At 47.7% G+C, this 23,044-nt stretch overlaps 1 protein-coding gene across 1 annotated transcript; it reads left to right on the forward strand.

The window, feature by feature from the left end:
- The first annotated feature begins 4,395 nt into the window (after positions 1-4,395).
- Positions 4,396-9,332, forward strand: LOC141055096 (protein NYNRIN-like). The gene is made up of 2 exons (XM_073552049.1): positions 4,396-5,790; positions 9,303-9,332. The coding sequence occupies exons 1-2, from the start codon at positions 4,396-4,398 to the stop codon at positions 9,330-9,332; spliced, it is 1,425 nt and encodes a 474-aa protein (XP_073408150.1).
- Positions 9,333-23,044: the final 13,712 nt, after the last annotated feature.

Raw genomic sequence — 23,044 nt, forward strand, 5'->3', positions numbered from 1 at the left:
AAAGAGGTAATCTGAGGGATCCCGACAGTTTCCTGACGCCCGAAACAGGGACCTGATATAGGCACCTCTCCAAGACTACCCGATCTACAGACCATTCCACTTACTGATGAAATTGTGAACAGCAGACCTAAACACCTGGCCAGGTAAGAGATTAATTCTTCTCTTCTCTGCTCTTCATAATCTATCATTATAACTAAGGTCCGTGTAAAGGGGAATCTAGTAGAGGAGGGGGCCGTAGGATCAGGTCTATATAAGAACTCTGAGGAAATCGGGTGTGATACGCATATGTAATTTTTGCTCGAATAAGAGGTCATTGCAGATTCTGTCTGTGTACTGCTATCTTCAGGAGAAGAACTGATGCAAATCATAACGGGTATGGTGATTGGATATTTGCAGGAACAACCCCAGACACCAATATAAGAAAGTTTCATTATGCCAAAAAGGGAGATCAGTGGTGGATACTGTTAGCATTGAATACACATATCCCATTGAGTAATACGTTGAGAGGTCAGACATTACGGAATATAAGGCTAGGTGAACAGTTCATATTACAAAGCCCAGACGGACAAGTTTTCCACAATAGAAGATTCCGTGTTAGGAATCAGGGAGGTTGTTGAGTGGCTGCTCTGAGTTGAAGGATTGTGGAAAGTAGAAAATAAGCTGCACAGCAGGTATTCGTTCAAAGAGTGGTGATATTGCCTAACTGGGTCATGTGACAGCGTCCTTTCGGGGAGGTCACCGCCTAAGCTTAAATCAACACCCTTTACGAATAAACCTTGTGACAGATAAGAGTGTGATTGAATGAGCACAGGATAACAATATAAGCCTGTGACAAGATATGACTGAAGAAACCCAGTGAATGGATGTCCTGTTCACATCCCTGTGTATCGTGGGAGTGCTTCTGTTTGCAGTGTATATAGCGTATAAGTATACGAAACATATAATACAAAGAGGAACAGAAACTCCATTCAGTCTGTTAGCACCTTAGGAAGAAGGTAACGAGGTATAGTAGAGCTGAGTCTTGAGCTTACCCAATACACCACCTAAGGCAGGGGATTAACAGAAGGGATAAGTGATACGGGACAAGAAAATGGGAAACAGTCAGGGGAAAACAGTGGTAGAAGGAAAATTGTTAAGTGAGATAATAAAGGACAGATGTGGAAGTAGTGCAGCAAAGGACCTAAAAGCAGTATTAAGAGAGTTTAAGTTAAAAGGTAAAGAAGCTCTAGATGAAGAAAAGTGGAAGGAGATAAAAGACATAAAATCAGGAAGAATTGCAGACAATGAGTGGGGGGAACAAGTGGAGGCATGCATTAAAGTATCACAGGTTGCTAAGCGAGAGAACTGGGCATATAATGAGAAAACAAAACGATGGATTCGTCCCAAAGAATTTAGCCCTGTGTCAGAGAAGCAGGAACCACCACCATATCCTGCCCCAGCCCGTATAACAACCCCACCTGCAGCACCGGTTATATCACTGCCCACCGGACTGTGCCCTGATGTACAATCACCATTATCTAGCAATGGCAATCTAGGATGGACTTGTAATAATTGTGGTCAACAAAATCCAGACTGGAGAGAGACGTGTCTAGCCTGTGGAGCACCCCGTTACCATCACCCTAGCAGATTAGCCCCCGTTAGGACCCAAACACGCCCTTTCAGGGAAACAGATGAACAGGGTGTTACCCTCACCAGACAGATTCAGACTACCCATTATACTCCATGGTCCGCTCCAGAATGTATGGCATTATTGTCTAATGCTCCAGATCCCACTACCTTTCCTATGGGGTTTGCCCGATACATAAGACAAGTACTGACTGTACACAGAGGGACCTGGTTGGATGGGGAAGACTTATGCAGATTAAAACTACCAATAACTACCCAAGGGGAGTTTTCACAGATTGTTGGACCAAATAGACCCGCTGATAATGATCAAGAAGGTAATCCTCGAACTCAGGCTTCGAGAGAGCCCTTTTTAACTGCCCTTGACAATTTTATGCAGACGAAGCAGAGACAGAGAGGTAACATGACAGCCATACCGCAGAAACCGGGACAGTCAGTGACCTATTTCTTTCGGATATTGGAAACGGCGTTCCAAGATGAGGGTCTTGATACAAATAATGAGGGGGTATCACGACTATTGGCAAAAGCCTTTATGGAAGGGTTGCTCAAAGAAATACGAGATCCCCTGAAAATAAGCACCCCTGATTGGAGATCAGTACCTGATGTCCATGGATTAAGACAAAAAAAAAGCTATGGGCATTGAATTAGATTTGCAGGAAAGGAAGAATGCACCACCGGCTAAAACAAGAGTAGCGGTGACCCAATTTGACAACCAAGGACATCCAATCAATGAGGTTAGGAGGAGAACTTTTACATGTCATTACTGTAAAAAGCCAGGTCATTTCCAGAGAGATTGCCGTAAATGAAAAGCGGATAGAGAATCTCAGCCTAGGAGGGAGGAACCTACTAACTGACTAGGTGCAGTTAGAATGCAACTTGATTCTAGGGAACCAGTAGTTAAAATCAAAGTAAATGGAAAAAAGGTACCCTTTCTAGTAGATACCGGAGCAACCTCTTCAGTGGTTAATGACAAAGTAATAACTCCAGATCTCCTTTCAGAAAACTCGACCTTTGTTTCAGGATTTAGTGGACAATCTAGCTTAATCCCTTTTAGCAAACCTCTGCCAGTTAAAGTAGGACCTAAAATGTTTCTGAATAAATTTTTGTTTGTCAAAAAAGCACCAATTTGCCTATTGGGAGTAGATGTACTAAAGAAACTGCAGGCAGATATCAAATTTACTGAAGATGGTACAGTACACCTTACCATTCCAGATGAGGAAGGGGATGCTATTGAGGCTTGCATGATAATTCAAGCTCTCGAGTCACAAAATCATGATGACACCACATCACAACCATGGGACTCAGCCCTAGACGAATTACCTGATACCTTATGGGCAAAAGGGAATGCGGATATTGGCTTACTTCCCGTATCCCCAGTTGTGGTAGAGGTGCCCGCAGACACAAGATTGCCACAGCTGCGGCAGTACCCTATCAGTGCCCAACAAGAGGCTGCTATTGAGGCACAAGTCACTGATCTTGTAAACAATGGAGCATTGGTGTCAATTAAATCACAAGCTAATACGCCATTGTTTCCTGTCAAAAAGAAAGGAGGACCAGGTGATGCCCCGAAATATCGCATGGTACATGATCTGAGAGAAATAAATAAAATCCTTGTTCCTTTGACACCAGTAGTACCTAACCCACACACGCTATTGGCAAAAATCCCTAGTCAATCGAAATGTTTTTCAGTGATTGATTTGTCAAACGCATTTTTCTCAGTGCCCCTCCACAAAAGTTGTTGGCATCTGTTCGCTTTTACATTTAAGGGCAAACAATATGCCTGGACCAGACTACCACAGGGCATGCAGCATTCACCCACACTGTACACGTAGGCATTGCAATCTGTGTTGGCCGGCTGGCCACACCCACCTGATGTTGTGCTCTTACAATATGTGGCTGACCCGTTGCTTTGTGCACCTGATGAGGCTAAATGTAGAATCCATACACTTTCACTACTGATGTTTTTATCAGACAATGGATGTAAGGTCAACAGAGAAAAATTACAGTTTTGCCAACCAAAAGTTATATTCTTAGGACATTGTCTATCACACGGTACCCGACACTTAACCAATGACAGAATTACAATTGTACAACAAATGAAGGAACCGACAACCCACAAGCAGTTGAGAGCATTTTTGGGTTTAGTTTCGTCTTGCCGCCAATGGGTCATAAATGCTATTGAACATATGCAGCCACTGTATGATTGCATCAACACAATACCTTTTCAACTGACTGACATTGCACGAGACTCATTCCAGTATCTGAAGAAGGCCATAGTGTCAGCCCCAGCATTAGGTATACCTAACTATGATATACCCTTTCAACTGATGGCCGCTGAAATTAGAGGGCATGCTACTGGCATTTTGACACAGAAACATGACAAAAAGAATAGACCCCTTGCATACTATTCTGCCAAACTAGACTCAGTAGCACAGGGAACACCATCCTGTGTTAGAGCGGTCTCTGCAATTGCATTGCTACTTGACAAAGTTTCTGATATTGTACTGGATAACCCACTAACTGTCTGTACCACACATGATATATACGGTATCCTGAATCAGGTTTCTTCTAAACATATTTCTATGGCAAGACAACTCAGATTGCAATGTGCCTTGCTTATGCCTCCTAATGTTACGTTTACCAAAACTCAGAATCTGAATCTGGCTACATTGTTGCCAATTGCAGATTCTGAAGGGGGGGGATATAGATGAGAACACATTATCGCTTTCTTTTGAGCCTTCATACGAGGTTGAACATGATTGCATAGAACTGATGCAGCAAGAAGTTGTTGGCTTGCCCAATGTCACAGACACATCATTGTCAAATCCAGACTTTATATTTTTTGTGGATGGCAGCAGATATGCCGATGAAAGTGGAAAATTCCACACAGGATATGCGGTAGTGTCACCACATGAGACTATTGTAGCAAAGGCACTTCCACCCCACATGTCCGCACAAGAGGCTGAGCTGACAGCTCTGAATGAGGCATTAAAACTTTCCAAAGGACAAACAGCAAATATCTACACTGACTCAAGATATGCCTTTGGGATAGTACATGATTTTGGGGTTTTGTGGCGCACAAGGGGTTTCATGACAGCAGCAGGAACACCCATAAAACATGCCACACTGATCAGAGACATCCTCGAGAATGTGGCCCAGACACAGGGGGTGGCCGTTATGAGGGTGCCAGCACACACCAGAAAAGACAACATGGAAGCAAAAGGCAACGAGAAAGCAGACCAGGCGGCGAAGCAAGCTGCCTTGGGGACTCCAGAAAAAGTAAACATAGTGCACAAGGATGCATCAGAATTGTTTACAGACTTACAAAGGTTCCAAGAAGACTCCGCTCAGACGGACAAGGAAACTTGGGAAAAGATGGGAGCTGAGAAGACGAACGGAATGTGGACGAAAGATCAGAAGTACTGCTTGCCTAGGGTTTTGTACCCAAGGATGGCAGAAGCAGTTCACCTTCCAACTCACATGTCCGCCAATGGAATGACACGCCTAGTCACGAAGGTTTGGATTGCTCCTGGGTTTGGGAAGGTGGCGCAGCTACACTGTACCTCCTGTCCCATATGCCTAGCACACAATCCCGGACAGGTAGTGAAAACTCCACGGAAACACAGTCCTAGGCCATTATATCCCTTCCAGAGACTACAGATCGACTACATTCAACTCCCCAGAAGTGGACCATATGAATATGTTCTGGTGTGTGTTGACATGTTCTCTGGATGGCCAGAGGCCTACCCGGTGAAAACGGCTACAGCTCGAGCCACTGCAAAGAAACTAGTGATGGAACTAGTACCACGATTCGGTGTTCCTGAAACAATTGAATCAGACAGAGGCACACATTTCACTGCTGAGGTAATGCAAAATGTAATGCAAATGATAGGTGTAGAAAAAACATTTCATACACCCTATCACCCACAGAGTTCAGGGAAGGTAGAAAGAATGAATGGGACACTAAAATTAAAAATACAGAAAACCATGGAGCAGACCCATAGACCATGGCCAGAGTGTCTCCCATTAGCATTATTCTCAGTAAGGTACACACCCACGGGGAAAACTAAACTGTCACCCTTCGAGATATTGTTTGGAAGACCACCAAACACAGGGTTGTACTACCCACAGGTCTCAACACTCAATGTGGATAATTTGACAAGTTATGTAATCCAGTTGCAAAAGCATTTACCGTATATACTCGAGTATAAGCCGACCCCCCTAATTTTGCCACAAAAAACTGGGAAAACTTATTGACTCGAGTATAAGACTAGGGTGGGAAATGCTCCATAGATTATTCCCCCATATGCTGCCCTCATAAGAAGCTCCATAGATTATTCCCCCATATACTGCCCCCATAAGAAGCTCCATAGATTGTTCTCCCATATGCTGCCCCCATTAGAAGCTCCATATTGTTCCCCCAGATACTGCCCCCATTAGAAGCTCCATATTGTTCCCCCATATACTGCCCCCATTAGAAGCTCCATATACTGCCCCCATTAGAAGCTCCATATTGTTCCCCCATATGCTGCCCCCATTAGAAGCTCCATATTGTGCCCCCATATACTGCCCCCATTAGAAGCTCCATATTGTTCCCCCATATAATGCCCCCATTAGAAGCTCCATATACTGCCCCCATTAGAAGCTCCATATTGTTCCCCCATATACTGCCCCCATTAGAAGCTCCATATACTGCCCCAATTAGAAGCTCCATATTGTTCCCCCATATACTGCCCCCATTAGAAGCTCCATATTGTTCCCCCATATACTGCCCCCATTAGAAGCTCCATATACTGCCCCCATTAGAAGCTCCATATTGTTCCCCCATATACTGCCCCCATTAGAAGCTCCATATTGTTCCCCCATATACTGCCCCCATTAGAAGCTCCATATACTGCCCCCATAAGAAGCTCCATATTGTTCCCCCATATACTGCCCCCATTAGAAGCTCCTTAAGATTATTCCCCCATATGCTGCCGCTGCTGCTGCATGTAAAAATAAAAAAAATGACATACTCACCTCTCCGTCGCTGGGTGTCAGATTCTCACCTGTCTTGCGTCCATGGCTGCTCACCGCTATCTGCCACGTCATCAGTCAGTGACGTTCAGACTGCAGGGGGCGCGGCGCGCACTAATCACGTCACCGCGCCCTCTGCTGTCTGAAGTCACTGACCGATGACAGACAGCAGCAAGCAGCCATGGACGCAGGACAGGTGAGTATCGCTATACTTACCCGTCCTGACGCTGTCGCATGAGTCCCCAGCTTCTCCGCGCTCTCTCTTCCTGCCTTCAGCGGTCACGTGGTGCCGCTCATTAAAACTCATGAATATGCGCATATTCATGAGTTTTAATGAGCGGCACCACGTGACCGCTGAAGGCAGGAAGAGAGAGCACGGGGAGAAGCTGGGGGCTCAAGACACAGCGTCAGGACGGGTAAGTATGACCTGACACCCCCACCCCCCTCCCCCTCTGACCCCCCGGTGTATATGACTCGAATATAAGCCGAGAGGGGGACTTTCAGCCCAAAAAAACGGGCTGAAAATCTCGGCTTATATTCGAGTATATACGGTAACTCAAATGCATTCTCTAGTTTTCTCTTCCATTCCAGATCCAGATAGTGTGGAAGGAACTCACTGTCTACAACCCGGTGATTACGTATATGTCAAGAAACACTCCAGAAAGACCCTTGAACCCCGATATCAAGGACCTTACCAAGTACTCCTAACAACGCCTACTTCTGTTAAGTTGGAAGGAAGACCAACCTGGATCCACGCATCGCATTGCAAACTAGCCACAGGAATTAACAAAGCATAAGAGTGCATAATGTTTTGGTTTGGTTTTGTTGCATTATCTGTAATAATGGTAGCTGCGTGGGACAGTCTAAATTCTCCAATGTCCTTGAATAATAAGTTTATACAACATCATAAAAAATTACTGAATGATTGGTCAAATGACACTCAGTCTCCAGCAGATTGCTGGATCTGCACACATTCACCAGTATCAGCCACCAGTATTCCGTTCCTTGTTATTCCTGTGCCACCCAAGGAATTATTTGCCTGGACCAGTTGTTCTGATACACTTGCTAATAATGCCACAAATAATGTGAAGTTATGGAACACAACGGTTGGTATACCCATTGTGGGATGGGTAGGATATCCCTGGTGGCAAGGTAACCTTTCAGGAAGTAATACACACCTTCAATATCTGGCATATAAGGGGGGGCCTTGGGTACCTAGGAATAGAACCCGGTTAACCTACTTGGGACAAGTTCCAACGTATGGTTTACAAGTTAGCTTTAATGTAACTTCCCATTCTACTGATGCCTTCAAACCAATGTTGCTAGAAAGAAAGTTACATAATATGTCATGGGAGTACTCCAATTTATTTCCCCAGGGCACTAACGAAACTTGTATTAATATTCCTGGTAATATGCCTTGTAACGAGTCCTCGGAATATAAGAAGGGAACCTCCCCTTGTGGAAACCCTGATGCAGGTTATTGTAGTCCTTTAGGACAATTTTCACATTGGTGCATGCTCCAGAATGCATCTGCGTTCATAGATTTAGTTCATAGACTAGTACTACAACATTCAGCCCTATGGGACCTACCTAGTGACATGTACTGGGTATGTGGAGACAATGCATATAAATGGTTGCCAGTAGGGGTAAAAGGTGCTTGTACTCTGGGTCGTTTGACTTCAGCTACCTTTGTTATTCCGAATGACCAGTTGAGTACTCAGAGCATACCTAAACACACGTTGTACAAAAGAGCTGCTGATAATACACCTCGCCTCTCTGGAAGACCACACATAGTGCAGATGAGTGTGGCCAATAAAATTGTTAGCTCTATTTTTATCTACCCAATGATCACTCAAATGTGGGATAAATTAGTTAGAGCTACAGATTATTTAGATGACCAAATATGGGATATATTGGATATACTGAACACCACTGTTGCTGTTCAAAATCAGCTTATCATAGTCACTAATCAGCATACCATAGTATTAGATTATTTAACTGCAGCACAAGGAGGTATGTGTCAAGTCATCGGACCCGCTTGCTGTCATTATATAGATCCTGACAAAACTTTAAGATTAAAACTAAAATTAGAGGATGTTCAAAGACTCAGAGATCAGTATGATAAAGACAATGATCGCAATAAAGATAGTTGGTGGTCAGATACCTTCTCCTTTTTGAATCCAGCCAATTGGTTTAAAGGTATAGGGGGTTGGATAGCTGGAATTATATTAAGCTTACTACGTATCTTTGTTTGTCTTTTCGTAATATATGTATTTTTAAAATTCGTTTTTTGGTGTTTAACTGTGTGTAAGAAAAGATACAGAAACAGATGAGAAAGATGAATTAATGACAGAACCCTTACCAAAGTTGATAATTGTTTCCTTTAAGTCTTAGGTTGACATCTCATTTCTGACATGAAGGAGCGTACTCTTGTGATGACAGACGTGGCCTTAGTAACTGGGGGATGGAGAGGGTAAAAGAAGATATCTGTCTCCCTCGGGCAACCCGTCGGCCTGGGATAGAACCTGGTGAATAGGACACTATCAGCTGTCATTACAGGATCCAGTGTTCCAGATTGTGAAGAATGAAGATGTCAAAGGGGGGACTGATAGGAACTGAAGGAGTTAAATTGAGTTCTGTCTATGTTGTATTTTCTTGTTTAGACTCATCTTTCCTGTCCCCTTGAGAACTAAAACCAGATAACAGATGAATTCCTGTTTTTCAGCCTACGTGGCTTCCCCTGTCTTGTTGAAACCAGTTGTGAAATTGTTTTATACTACGCATGTCTGTAAATGTTTAACTTCTTTGCTATAAAGAATGGAAACCTAACTGATAAGCCAGAGGCGTCTCAGCAGGCTTCCCGAGTTGTACTATACAGCGTATGTCTGTGTTATTCTTCTCGACGGAGCAATCAATTAGAGACATATGGTGTCTCACACCCAAGAACATCGGTCCTTCAGGTGAAAGAGGTAATCTGAGGGATCCCGACAGTTTCGTCACAATGCACATGTGCAGACGGCGCACACTGCTGGATATCGGCCCCAGGTGTCACCAAGGTCACATGGCAGCTTTCCATGCTCCGCGCTGTCACAATGCACATGTGCTGACGGCGCACACTGCTGGATATCGGCCCCAGGTGTCACCAAGGTCACATGACAGTGATCCAAGCACCGCACTGTCACAATGCACGTGCAGACGGCGCATACTGCTAGATAGCGACCCCAGGAGTCACCAAGGTCATATGACAGCAATCCAAGCTCCGCGCTGTCACAATGCACATGTGCAGACAGCGCAAACTGCTGGATAACGACCACTGGTGTCACCAAGGTCACATGACAGCAATCCAAGCTCCGCGCTGTCACAATGCACATGTGCAGACGGCGCACACTGCTGGATATCGGCCCCAGGTGTCACCAAGGTCAAATGACAGCGAACCAAGCTCCGCATGGTACCAATGCACTTGTGCAGACTGCGCACACTGCTGGATAGCGACCCCAGGTGTCACCAAGGTCACATGACAGCGATCCAAGCTCCGCTCTGTCTCAATGCACATGTGCAGACGGCGCACACTGCTGGACATCGGCCCCAGGTGTCACCAATTTCACATGACAGCTTTCCGAGCGCCGTGCTGTCACAATGCACATGTGTAGACGGCACACACTGCTGGATTTCGGCCCCAGGTGTCACCAAGGTCACATGACAGCTTTCCAAGCTCCACGCTGTCACAATGCACATGTGCAGACGGTGCACACTGCTGGATAGCGACCCCAGGTGTCACCAAGGTCACATGACAGCAATCCAAGCTCCGCATGGTCACAATGCACATGTGCAGACAGAGCACACTGCTGGATAGCGACCCCAGGTGTCACCAAGGTCACATGACAGCAATCCAAGCTCCGCATGGTCACAATGCACATGTGCAGACAGCGCAAACTGCTGGATACCAGCCCCAGGTGTCACCAAGGTCATATGACAGCGATCCAAGCTCCACGCTGTCACAATGCACATGCAGACGGCGCATACTGCTGGATAGCGACCCCAGGTGTCACCAAGGTCACATGACAGCAATCCAAGCTCCGCTTGGTCACAATGCACATGTGCAGACAGAGCACACTGCTGGATAGCGACCCCAGGTGTCACCAAGGTCACATGACACCGATCCAAGCTCCGCGCTGTCTCTATGCACATGATGTGCAGACGGCACACACTGCTGGATATCGGCCCCAGGTGTCACCAAGGTCACATGACAGCTTTCCGAGCGCCGTGCTGTCACAATGCACATGTGTAGACGGCACACACTGCTGGATTTCGGCCCCAGGTGTCACCAAGGTCACATGACAGCGATCCAAGCTCCGCGCTGTCTCTATGCACATGATGTGCAGACGGCACACACTGCTGTATAGCCACTCCAGGTGTCACCAAGGTCACAAGATCAAAACCCAAGCTCCACGCTGTCACAAAGCACATGTGCAGACAGCGCACACTGCTGGATATCGGCCCCAGGTGTCACCAAGGTCACATGACAGCGATCGAAGCTCCGCGCTGTCACAATGCACATGTGCAGACGGCGCACACTGCTGGATATCGGCCCCAGGTGTCACCAAGGTCACATGACAGCTTTCCAAGCTCCGCGCTGTCACAATGCACATGTGCAGACGGCGCACACTGCTGGATAGTGACCCCAGGTGTCACCAAGGTCACATGACAGCGATCCAAGCTCTGCGCTGTCACAATGCACATGTGCAGACGGCGCACACTGCTGGATATCGGCCCCAGGTGTCACCAATGTCACATGGCAGCTTTCCAAGCTCCACGCTGTCACAATGCACATGTGCAGACGGCGCACACTGCTGGATATCGGCCCCAGGTGTCACCAAGGTCACATGACAGTGATCCAAGCTCCGCACTGTCACAATGCACGTGCAGACGGCGCATACTGCTGGATAGCGACCCCAGGAGTCACCAAGGTCACATGACAGCAATCCAAGCTCCGAGTTGTCACAATGCACATGTGCAGACAGCGCAAACTGCTGGATAGCGTCCCCTGGTGTCACCAAGGTCACATGACAGCAATCCAAGCTCCGCGCTGTCACAATGCACATGTGCAGACGGCGCACACTGCTGGATATCAGCCCCAGGTGTCACCAAGGTCACATGACAGCGATCCAAGCTCCGCGCTGTCTCAATGCACATGTGCAGACGGCGCACACTGCTGGATATCGGCCCCAGGTGTCACCAAGGTCAAATGACAGCTTTCCGAGCGCCGTGCTGTCACAATGCACATGTGTAGACGGCACACACTGCTGGATATCGGCCCCAGGTGTCACCAAGGTCACATGACAGCTTTCCAAGCTCCGCGCTGTCACAATGCACATGTGTAGACGGTGCACACTGCTGGATAGCGACCCCAGGTGTCACCAAGGTCACATGACAGCAATTCAAGCTCCGCATGGTCACAATGCACATGTGCAGACAGAGCACACTGCTGGATAGCGACCCCAGGTGTCACCAAGGTCACATGACAGTGATCCAAGCTCCGCGCTGTCTCTATGCACATGATGTGCATACGGCGCACACTGCTGGATAGCAACTCCATGTGTCACCAAGGTCAAAACCCAAGCTCCACGCTGTCACAAAGCACATCTGCAGACAGCGCACACTGCTGGATAGCGACCCCAGGTGTCACCAAGGTCACATGACAGCGATCCAAGCTCCGCGCTGTCACAATGCACATGTGCAGACGGCGCACACTGCTGGATATCGGCCCCAGGTGTCACCAAGGTCACATGACAGCGATCCAAGCTCCGCGCTGTCACAATGCACATGTGCAGACGGCGCACACTGCTGGATATCAGCCCCAGGTGTCACCAAGGTCACATGACAGCTTTCCAAGCTCCGCACTGTCACAATGCACATGTGCAGACGGCGCACACTGCTGGATAGTGACCCCAGGTGTTACCAAGGTCACTTGACAGCGATCCAAGCTCCGCGCTGTCACAATGCACATGTGCAGACGGCGCACACTGCTGGATATCGGCCCCAGGTGTCACCAAGGTCACATGGCAGCTTTCCAAGCTCCGCACTGTCACAATGCACATGTGCAGACGGCGCACACTGCTGGATATCGGCCCCAGGTGTCACCAAGGTCACATGACAGTGATCCAAGCTCCGCTCTGTCACAATGCACGTTTAGACGGCGCATACGGCTGGATAGCGACCCCAGGAGTCACCAAGGTCACATGACAGCAATCCAAGCTCCGCGCTGTCACAATGCACATGTGCAGACAGCGCAAACTGCTGGATAGCGACCCCAGGTGTCACCAAGGTCACATGACAGCGATCCAAGCTCCGCGCTGTCTCAATGCACATGTGCAGACGGCGCACACTGCTGGATATCGGCCCCAGGTGTCACCAAGGTCACATGACAGCGATCCAAGCTCCGCGCTGTCTCTATGCACATGATGTGCAGACGGCGCACACTGCTGGATATCGGCCCCAGGTGTCACCAAGGTCACATGACAGCTTTCCGAGCGTCGTGCTGTCACAATGCACAAGTGTAGAAGGCACAAACTGCTGGATTTCGGCCCCAGGTGTCACCAAGGTCACATGACAGGTTTACAAGCTCCGCGCTGTCACAATGCACATGTGCAGACGGCGCACACTGCTAGATAGCGACCCCAGGTGTCACCAAGGTCACATGACAGCTTTCCAAGCTCCGCGCTGTCTCAATGTACATGTGCAGACGGCGCACACTGCTGGATATCGGCCCCAGGTGTCATCAAGGTCACATGACAGCTTTCCGAACGCCGTGCTGTCACAATGCACATGTGTAGACGGCACACACTGCTGGATTTCGGCCCCAGGTGTCACCAAGGTCACATGACAGCTTTCCAAGCTCCGCGCTGTCACAATGCACATGTGCAGACGGTGCACACTGCTGGATAGCGACCCCAGGTGTCACCAAGGTCACATGACAGCGATCCAAGCTCCGCGCTGTCTCTATGCACATGATGTGCAGATGGCGCACACTGCTGGATAGCCACTCCAGGTGTCACCAAGGTCACAAGATCAATACCCAAGCTCCACGCTGTCACAAAGCACATGTGCAGACAGCGCACACTGCTGGATAGCGACCCCAGGTGTCACCAAGGTCACATGACAGCGATCCAAGCTCCGCGCTATCACAATGCACATGTGCAGACGGCGCACACTGCTGGATATCGGGCCCAGGTGTCACCAAGGTCACATGACAGCTTTACAAGCTCCGCGCTGTCACAATGCACATGTGCAGATGGCGCACACTGCTGGATAGTGACCCCAGGTGTCACCAAGGTCACGTGACAGCGATCCAAGCTCCGTGCTGTCACAATGCACATGTGCAGATGGCGCACACTGCTGGATATCGGCCCCAGGTGTCACCAAGGTCACATGGCAGCTTTCCATGCTCCGCGCTGTCACAATGCACATGTGCTGACGGCGCACACTGCTGGATATCGGCCCCAGGTGTCACCAAGGTCACATGACAGTGATCCAAGCACCGCACTGTCACAATGCACATGCAGACGGCGCATACTGCTGGATAGCGACCCCAGGAGTCACCAAGGTCATATGACAGCAATCCAAGCTCCGCGCTGTCACAATGCACATGTGCAGACAGCGCAAACTGCTGGATAACGACCACTGGTGTCACCAAGGTCACATGACAGCAATCCAAGCTCCGCGCTGTCACAATGCACATGTGCAGACGTCGCACACTGCTGGATATCGGCCCCAGGTGTCACCAAGGTCACATGACAGCGAACCAAGCTCCGCATGGTACCAATGCACTTGTGCAGACTGCGCACACTGCTGGATAGCGACCCCAGGTGTCACCAAGGTCACATGACAGCGATCCAAGCTCCGCTCTGTCTCAATGCACATGTGCAGACGGCGCACACTGCTGGACATCTGCCCCAGGTGTCACCAATTTCACATGACAGTTTTCCGAGCGCCGTGCTGTCACAATGCACATGTGTAGACGCCACACACTCCTGGATTTCGGCCCCAGGTGTCACCAAGGTCACATGACAGCTTTCCAAGCTCCGCGCTGTCACAATGCACATGTGCAGACGGTGCACACTGCTGGATAGCGACCCCAGGTGTCACCAAGGTCACATGACAGCAATCCAAGCTCCGCGCTGTCACAATGCACATGTGCAGACAGAGCACACTGCTGGATAGCGACCCCAGGTGTCACCAAGGTCACATGACAGCAATCCAAGCTCCGCATGGTCACAATGCACATGTGCAGACAGCGCAAACTGCTGGATACCAGCCCCAGGGGTCACCAAGGTCACATAACAGCGATCCAAGCTCCACGCTGTCACAATGCACATGCAGACGGCGCATACTGCTGGATAGCGACCCCAGGTGTCACCAAGGTCACATGACAGCAATCCAAGCTCCGCATGGTCACAATGCACATGTGCAGACAGAGCACACTGCTGGATAGCGTCCCCAGGTGTCACCAAGGTCACATGACAGCAATCCAAGCTCCGCATGGTCACAATGCACATGTGCAGACAGCGCAAACTGCTGGATACCAGCCCCAGGTGTCACCAAGGTCACATGACAGCGATCCAAGCTTCGCGCTGTCACAATGCACATGTACAGACGGCGCACACTGCTGGATATCGGCCCCAGGTGTCACCAAGGTCACATGACAGCGATTCAAGCTCCGCGCTGTCACAATGCACATGTGCTGACGGCGCACACTGCTGGATATCAGCCCCAGGTGTCACCAAGGTCACATGACAGTGATCCAAGCACCGCACTGTCACAATGCACATGCAGACGGCGCATACTGCTGGATAGCGACCCCAGGAGTCACCAAGGTCATATGACAGCAATCCAAGCTCCGCGCTGTCACAATGCACATGTGCAGACAACGCAAACTGCTGGATAACGACCACTGGTGTCACCAAGGTCACATGACAGCAATCCAAGCTCCGCGCTGTCACAATGCACATGTGCAGACGGCGCACACTGCTGGATATCGGCCCCAGGTGTCACCAAGGTCACATGACAGCGAACCAAGCTCCGCATGGTACCAATGCACTTGTGCAGACTGCGCACTCTGCTGGATAGCGACCCCAGGTGTCACCAAGGTCACATGACAGCGATCCAAGCTCCGCTCTGTCTCAATGCACATGTGCAGACGGCGCACACTGCTGGACATCGGCCCCAGGTGTCACCAATTTCACATGACAGTTTTCCGAGCGCCGTGCTGTCACAATGCACATGTGTAGACGGCACACACTGCTGGATTTTGGCCCCAGGTGTCACCAAGGTCACATGACAGCTTTCCAAGCTCCGCGCTGTCACAATGCACATGTGCAGACGGTGCACACTGCTGGATAGCGACCCCAGGTGTCACCAAGGTCACATGACAGCAATCCAAGCTCCGCATGGTCACAATGCACATGTGCAGACAGAGCACACTGCTGGATAGCGACCCCAGGTGTCACCAAGGTCACATGACAGCAATCCAAGCTCCGCATGGTCACAATGCACATGTACAGACAGCGCAAACTGCTGGATACCAGCCCCAGGTGTCACCAAGGTCACATGACAGCGATCCAAGCTCCACGCTGTCACAATGCACATGCAGACGGCGCATACTGCTGGATAGCGACCCCAGGTGTCACCAAGGTCACATGACAGCAATCCAAGCTCCCCATGGTCACAATGCACATGTGCAGACAGCGCAAACTGCTGGATACCAGCCCCAGGTGTCACCAAGGTCACATGACAGCGATCCAAGCTTCGCGCTGTCACAATGCACATGTACAGACGGCGCACACTGCTGGATATCGGCCCCAGGTGTCACCAAGGTCACATGACAGCAATTCAAGCTCCGCGCTGTCTCAATGCACATGTGCAGACGGCGCACACTGCTGTATAGCGACTCCAGGTGTCACCAAGGTCACAAGATCAAAACCCAAGCTCCATGCTGTCACAATGCACATGTGCAGACAGCGCACACTGCTGGATAGCGACCCCAGGTGTCACCAAGGTCACTTGACAGTGATCATATTCAGACATAGCTTGGGGGAGCATTTATGCAGGGGGCATTTATACACATGTAATGAAAGTACATGTATCAAAGTACTGGCAGTTATAACATGGATGAATGTGACACGCATCTCTATTCTCTTCATACAGGTAACCAGCTCTTTCAATCTCTGCTCTGAATCAACTCCTGTGTTTCTCTACTCCATTCAATGTCAGCAAGCAGTTAATCCTGATTGCTATATATGTGTTTTCAACTATGCAAGCTTATATCTGGTAACCAGCTCTTTCAATCTCTGCTCTGAATCAACTCCTGTCTTTCTCTACTCCATTCAATGTCAGCAAGCAGTTAATCCTAAATGCTATATATGTATTTTCAACTATGCAAGCTTATATCTGCTATATAGCTATTTCAACTTACTCTGCTTGTCCCCTTATTGTCACGTGGACCCGTCCTGTGTGACGCGACCAGCAGGCCGGTAACTGAAACAACAAGACACGGCACGTGAAACTGTCCTGTGTGACACGGCCCGCAGGCTGGTAACTAAAACAACAAGACACGGGGAAAGGGGAAACAGTTACAATGGTGGGCACTGCGATAGGGAACAGGGACGTGGAGACCTCCTACACTCCCCTGAGTCAGTGTCCCTCACACTCCAAACGACATTCCCTAGGCCGGTTCCGCACCGGGCACCGATCAGGATACCTGTCACCCTAGCACACCCTACACCTATCCCTTGCTATGGAGCTGGGTGATGCAGGCACTGGCCCCACCATTGTACTAATACACACCAGGGAAAAATACAGACAGGGAAACACTACTTAGCTTTGCTCTGTTGCTCTTGCTCCCAGCAACAGAGTCCACCATCAGAATGCAGCTTTCCTCCTGAATAGCTGCCACCAAGCTCTGTCAGAGCTGCAAGGAAATCCCCTCTTACTCCTTCCACAACAGGGCTCTGACTGAGCTGCCAGGACCTCTCTCTAGATCCTTCCTCCTAAATAGCTGCCACCAAGCTCTGTCAGAGCTGCAAGGAAATCCCCTCTGACTCTTTCCACAACAGGGCTCTGACTGAGCTGCCAGGACCTCTCTCTAGATCCTTCCTCCACCAAGGATGGTTGAAATGAACACTATCACCAACAGTGATTGCAACACCTGACACTCTTTTATAGTTAAGAGCCAGCAATCACACCTGCTTTATATCACATGCACTAAGCTAAAGAAACCAGAGTGCAATGATGCTCAGCACCTCCAGGGGCAAACTAGAACAAAAGACACCACTGTGTAATAATCCTAATGGCCACCGGGGCAAAACCAAACTTAAGCACACAGCTTAAGGAAAAAAAAAGGTTACATGTGCTTTTATCTGTCATGATCCAGCATGGATCATGACACTTATGTTGTGAGGTCAAGAAACTTTTCAAAGTGCTTTATGATCCATGCAGTGCTGGACATCTGTTTATCTGACCACAACATTTTATTGGGTCCTGCTGTCTCAATTTAGTTTGATTGATTAACGAGAAGAGAGCCCAAAAAAAAAAATCTAAGCTTTAGCCTCCTATATATTCAGACATAGCTTGGGGGAGCATTTATGCAGGGGGCATCTATGCACATGTAATCGAAGTACATGTATCAAACTACTGGCAGTTATAACATGGCAGTTAGACAGGGCAGGAGACAGGTAAGACAAATAAATAAATCTATTCCCTGTACATTTGGAGTACAACAAATATATACCATATGCATTTGTGTAATTTATATCCTGGCCGCTGCATTCACACGCATCCACCGCCCTGGCATTTACTCTCTACACTCCATCCATATCGGCCCCTCGCTCCTTTCCTCTCCTATGTATAGCACTCACGCTCTTTTCACATTGTTAAATTACACAGATTCAGTCAGTCCCACCATTCAACATAAGAGACGCTCTCACAAATCACTTAACCATCTGCTCACTCTTTCTATCCTCCTCCTAGTCGCAGGAGACATTGCTCCCAACCCTGGTCCCTCATGTTATAGAAAGTCAAACGCCCAACTGCTACACTCAGAAACCCCTCTAATCTTATTAATATTCCCTGCATGCCATCTGTCTCTCTTAATTGTGCAATTTGGAATTCTCGCTCAGTTTGTAACAAATTCTCCTTCACTCATGACTTTTTCCTTTCTAATTCTCTTAACCTCCTGGCTCTTACTGAAACCTGGATCCAGCAGTCAGACACTACCGCTGCTGCTGCTCTTTCATACAGGGGACTACACTTCTCTCATACCCCAAGATCAGACAATAGAGCAGGTGGAGGCGTTGGTCTGCTCCTATCACCAAAATGTACCTTTCAGGATATCCTTCAACTACCCTCACTAGTCTTCCCTTCTTTGGAGGATCATGCCGTCAGACTCTACACCCCCTTCTCCATGCGAGTGGCGGTGGTGTATCGTCCTCCCGGCCCTTGTCAACAGTTCCTGGATCATTTTGCCATTTGGCTTCCACATTTTCTCTCCTGTGACATCCCTACCCTCATCATGGGAGATTTCAACATCCCCATTGCTCTTCCCCTCTCCCCATCTGCTACTCACCTTTTATCTCTAACCTCCTCGTTTGGCCTTTCGCAGCTTACTAATTCTCCAACGCATGAAGACGGAAGCTCCCTCGACTTGGTCTTCTCTCGGCTTTGTGCAGTGGATGATTTTGCAAACTCCCCTCTCCGGCTCTCTGACCACAATCTTCTTTCATTCTCTATCAAGAACTGTCAGGCTGCTCAGGTCACCCCCACTGTCCATATTTATAGAAACATACAGGCCATTAACACCCATAAACTTATGAAGAACTTGCATTCTTCATTGGCCCCTATCTCCTCCCTCTCATGTCCTGATTCTGCATTGAAGCATTACAATGAAACACTTCAAAGTCCCCTGGATGAATTTGCACCCCCTATAAATAGAACACCACAACACAGACGGTGACAACCCTGGCACACCTTGCAAACACATTTCCTGCGGCGGTGCTCCAGGTGCGTCGAACATCTGTGGAGAAAATCCAATCTACACAAAGATTTCATCCATTATAATTTTATGCTTAGAACATACACCACTGCCCTTCACCTCTCCAAACAAACCTATTTCAACACCCTCATCACCTCACTGTCCAATTACCCGAAACGTCTCTTTGACACTTTTCATTCTCTACTCAACCCAAGAGTACAGGCCCCAACCATGGAGCTCCGAGCTGACGATCTGGCCAATTACTTCAAAGAAAAAATTGACTAGATTCGACAGAAAATTATCTCCCAATCACCACATACCATGCACTGTCCTCCCTCCCCCATTGCATCTAGATCACTCTCTGATTTTGAACCAGTCACAGAAGAAGAAGTAAGCAGGCTCATTGCATCTTCTCGCCCAACCACTTACATCAGTGACCCATTTCCGTCACATCTCCTCCAGTCCCTTTCCCCTACTGTCACCCCTCACCTAACTAAAATATTTAACCTCTCTCTCTTCTGGTATCTTTCCCTCCTCATTTAAGCATGCCATCATACATCCACTACTTAAAAAACCATCCCTCGACCAAAATTGGATTGGATTGGAGAAGCAGGAAGCTCATCTGCATATTTCTGGTGCATTCTGGGAAGAGGAAAAGAGTCGCCTTAAGCTGATCGATCGCTGGGACTTGCCGGGTCTCGCTGTTTGAGGACATCGCAAAACCAGGGATTGGAGAAGCAGGAAGCTTCCACCCATCATAGCCTGCATCAGCAATATGGAAGGGATGAAAATCCACATGGTCACCTGCAACACATGCTACATGTTTACAGATCTTCTGGCCCAAAAACTCAACTTTACCTGTCAGAAGTGCAGACTTGTTGCCCTCTTAGAGGAAAAGGTGCAGGGACTAGAAGAAAGAATAGCAACATTGAAGGTAATTAAAGAACATGAGGACTTCTTGGATGAAGCAGAAGCAACCATTCAGGATACAGAAAGTGAGAAAAGCTTCAGAGCACATACAGAGGCTGAAAAGTGGAGCCATGTGATGAAAAGAAGCAAATGGATCAAGTGGTCATCACCACCCACACAGCTTAGTAACCAATATGAAGCCCTCATGCTGGAGAACGAAAATGGCACAGCTCAGGATGATACCGTATCTACAAGAGAAGACACACTATCAACAAAAGAAGTTACTGTGTCAACAAAGGCGGAAACAAATGACATTCAAAAACACTCACGAGCAACAAGCAGTGCGTTCGGAAAGAAAAGAAGAGTGGTAGTTATGGGCGACTCACTACTAAGAGGCACAGAGGCAACTATCTGCAGGCCGGGCATAACCGCACGAGAAGTATGCTGCCTCCCAGGCCCTTTAAAGAACAATGAGGGTGAAATCATAGAGAGCGATGTGGGAAAAGCAAATGTTTTAAATACTTTTTTCTCAACAAGGTTCACACAGTAAAAGAATTTGCCAGGGGAAATGCAGAGTGATAATGTAAACTCCCCATTAAGTATTACCTGCCTAACCCAGGAAGAAGTGCAGAACCACCTTAGTAAGATTAAAATTGACAAATCACCAGGCCCTGATGGCATTCACCCTCGGGTATTAAGGGAGTTAAGTAATGTGATAGACAGGCCTCTATTCCTTATATTTAAAGACTCTATAGAAACATGGTCTGTTCCTTTTGATTGGCGGCAAGGAAGTGTGGTACCAATATTCAAAAAGGGGTGTAAAAGGGAACCTGGAAACTATAGGCCGGTAAGCTTAACATCTGTTGTGGGTAAAATTTTTGAAGGATTTCTAAGGGATACCATTATGGAATATCTCAATGTTAATAAATGTTTAACTCCATATCAACATGGATTTATGAAGGATCGCTCCTGTCAAACTAACCTGATCAGCTTCTATGAGGATGTAAGCTCTCAAATGGACCAAGAAGAATCATTGGATGTCATTTATCTCGACTTCTCTAAAGCATTTGACACTGTCCCACATAAAAGATTGGTAAGTAAGATGAGAAAGCTTGGGCTAGGGGAAAATGTGTGTAGATGGGTAGGTAACTGGCTTAGTGACAGAAAACAAAGAGTGGTTATTAATGGTGCATACTCAGATTGGGCCAGGGTTACTAGTGGGGTACCACAGGGTTCTGTATTGGGCCCCCTACTATTTAATATATTTATTAATGATCTAGTGGATGGCTTACACAGTAAAATATCAGTATTTGCAGATGATACAAAACTATGTAAGGTAGTTAACACAAAGGAAACAGATTTGAATAAATTGGAGAATTGGGCTGAAAAATGGCAAATGAGGTTTAACACAGATAAGTGTAAGGTTATACACATGGGAAGGAGAAACAGATGCTACAATTACTTACTGAATGGGAAACTGCTGGGGAAATCAGACATGGAAAAAGACTTAGGCATCTTAGTCAATAAGAAGCTAAATTGGAGTGCCCAGTGTCAGGCAGCTGCCACCAAAGCAAATAGGGTCATGGGATGCATTAGAAGAGGTCTGGGGACACGAGATGAAAACATAATTCTCCCTCTATACAAATCACTCGTCAGACCACACTTGGAGTATTGTGTGCAATTTTGGACACCGGTGCTCAAGAAAGACATTACTGAACTTGAAAGGGTTCAAAGGCGGGCTACTAAAATGATAAATGGAGTTGGTTCACTACAATACCCAGAAAGGTTATCAAAATTAGGTCTATTTACTCTAGAAAAGAGAAGACTTAGGGGAGACTTAATATATATGTACAAGTATATCAGAGGGCAATACAGAGATCTCTCCAATTAACTATTTGTACCAAGGACTGTGACAAGAACAAGGGGGCATTCTCTTCGTTTGGAAGAAAGACAATTTCTGCACCAGCATAGAAGAGGGTTCTTCACGGTAAGAGCAGTGAGGCTCTGGAATTCTCTTCCTGAGGAAGTGGTGATGGCCAACTCACTGAATGAATTTAAGAAAGGAATGGATGCTTTTCTTGTGAGTAACAGTATAGAAGGTTATAAATAACATAATATTATAGGTAGATGATTGACCCAGCTTAGGGGAAGGTATTATTTTCCCTATGGAGAAAATTGGCTTCTACTCTGTGGGTTTTTTGCCTTCCCCAGGATCAACAATGCAGAACAGCTGCACTAAAAATAGGCTGAACTAGATGGACCTAAGGTCTTCCTTCAGCCTTCAAAACTATGTTACTATGTTACTATGTAAAACGTTGCCGCTAACTATAGACCTGTCTCTAATCTTCCCTTCACCTCTAAACTCCTGGAACGCCTGGTCCACTCCCGTCTTATCCGCTATCTCTCTGATAACTCTCTTCTTGACACTCTCCAATCCGGTTTCCGCTCTTTACACTCTACTGAAACTGCCCT

Source organism: Dendrobates tinctorius, unplaced genomic scaffold, assembly GCF_039654945.1.
Source record: "Dendrobates tinctorius isolate UK_male_01 unplaced genomic scaffold, ASM3965494v1 ptg000184l, whole genome shotgun sequence".
Lineage (NCBI taxonomy): Eukaryota > Metazoa > Chordata > Amphibia > Anura > Dendrobatidae > Dendrobates > Dendrobates tinctorius.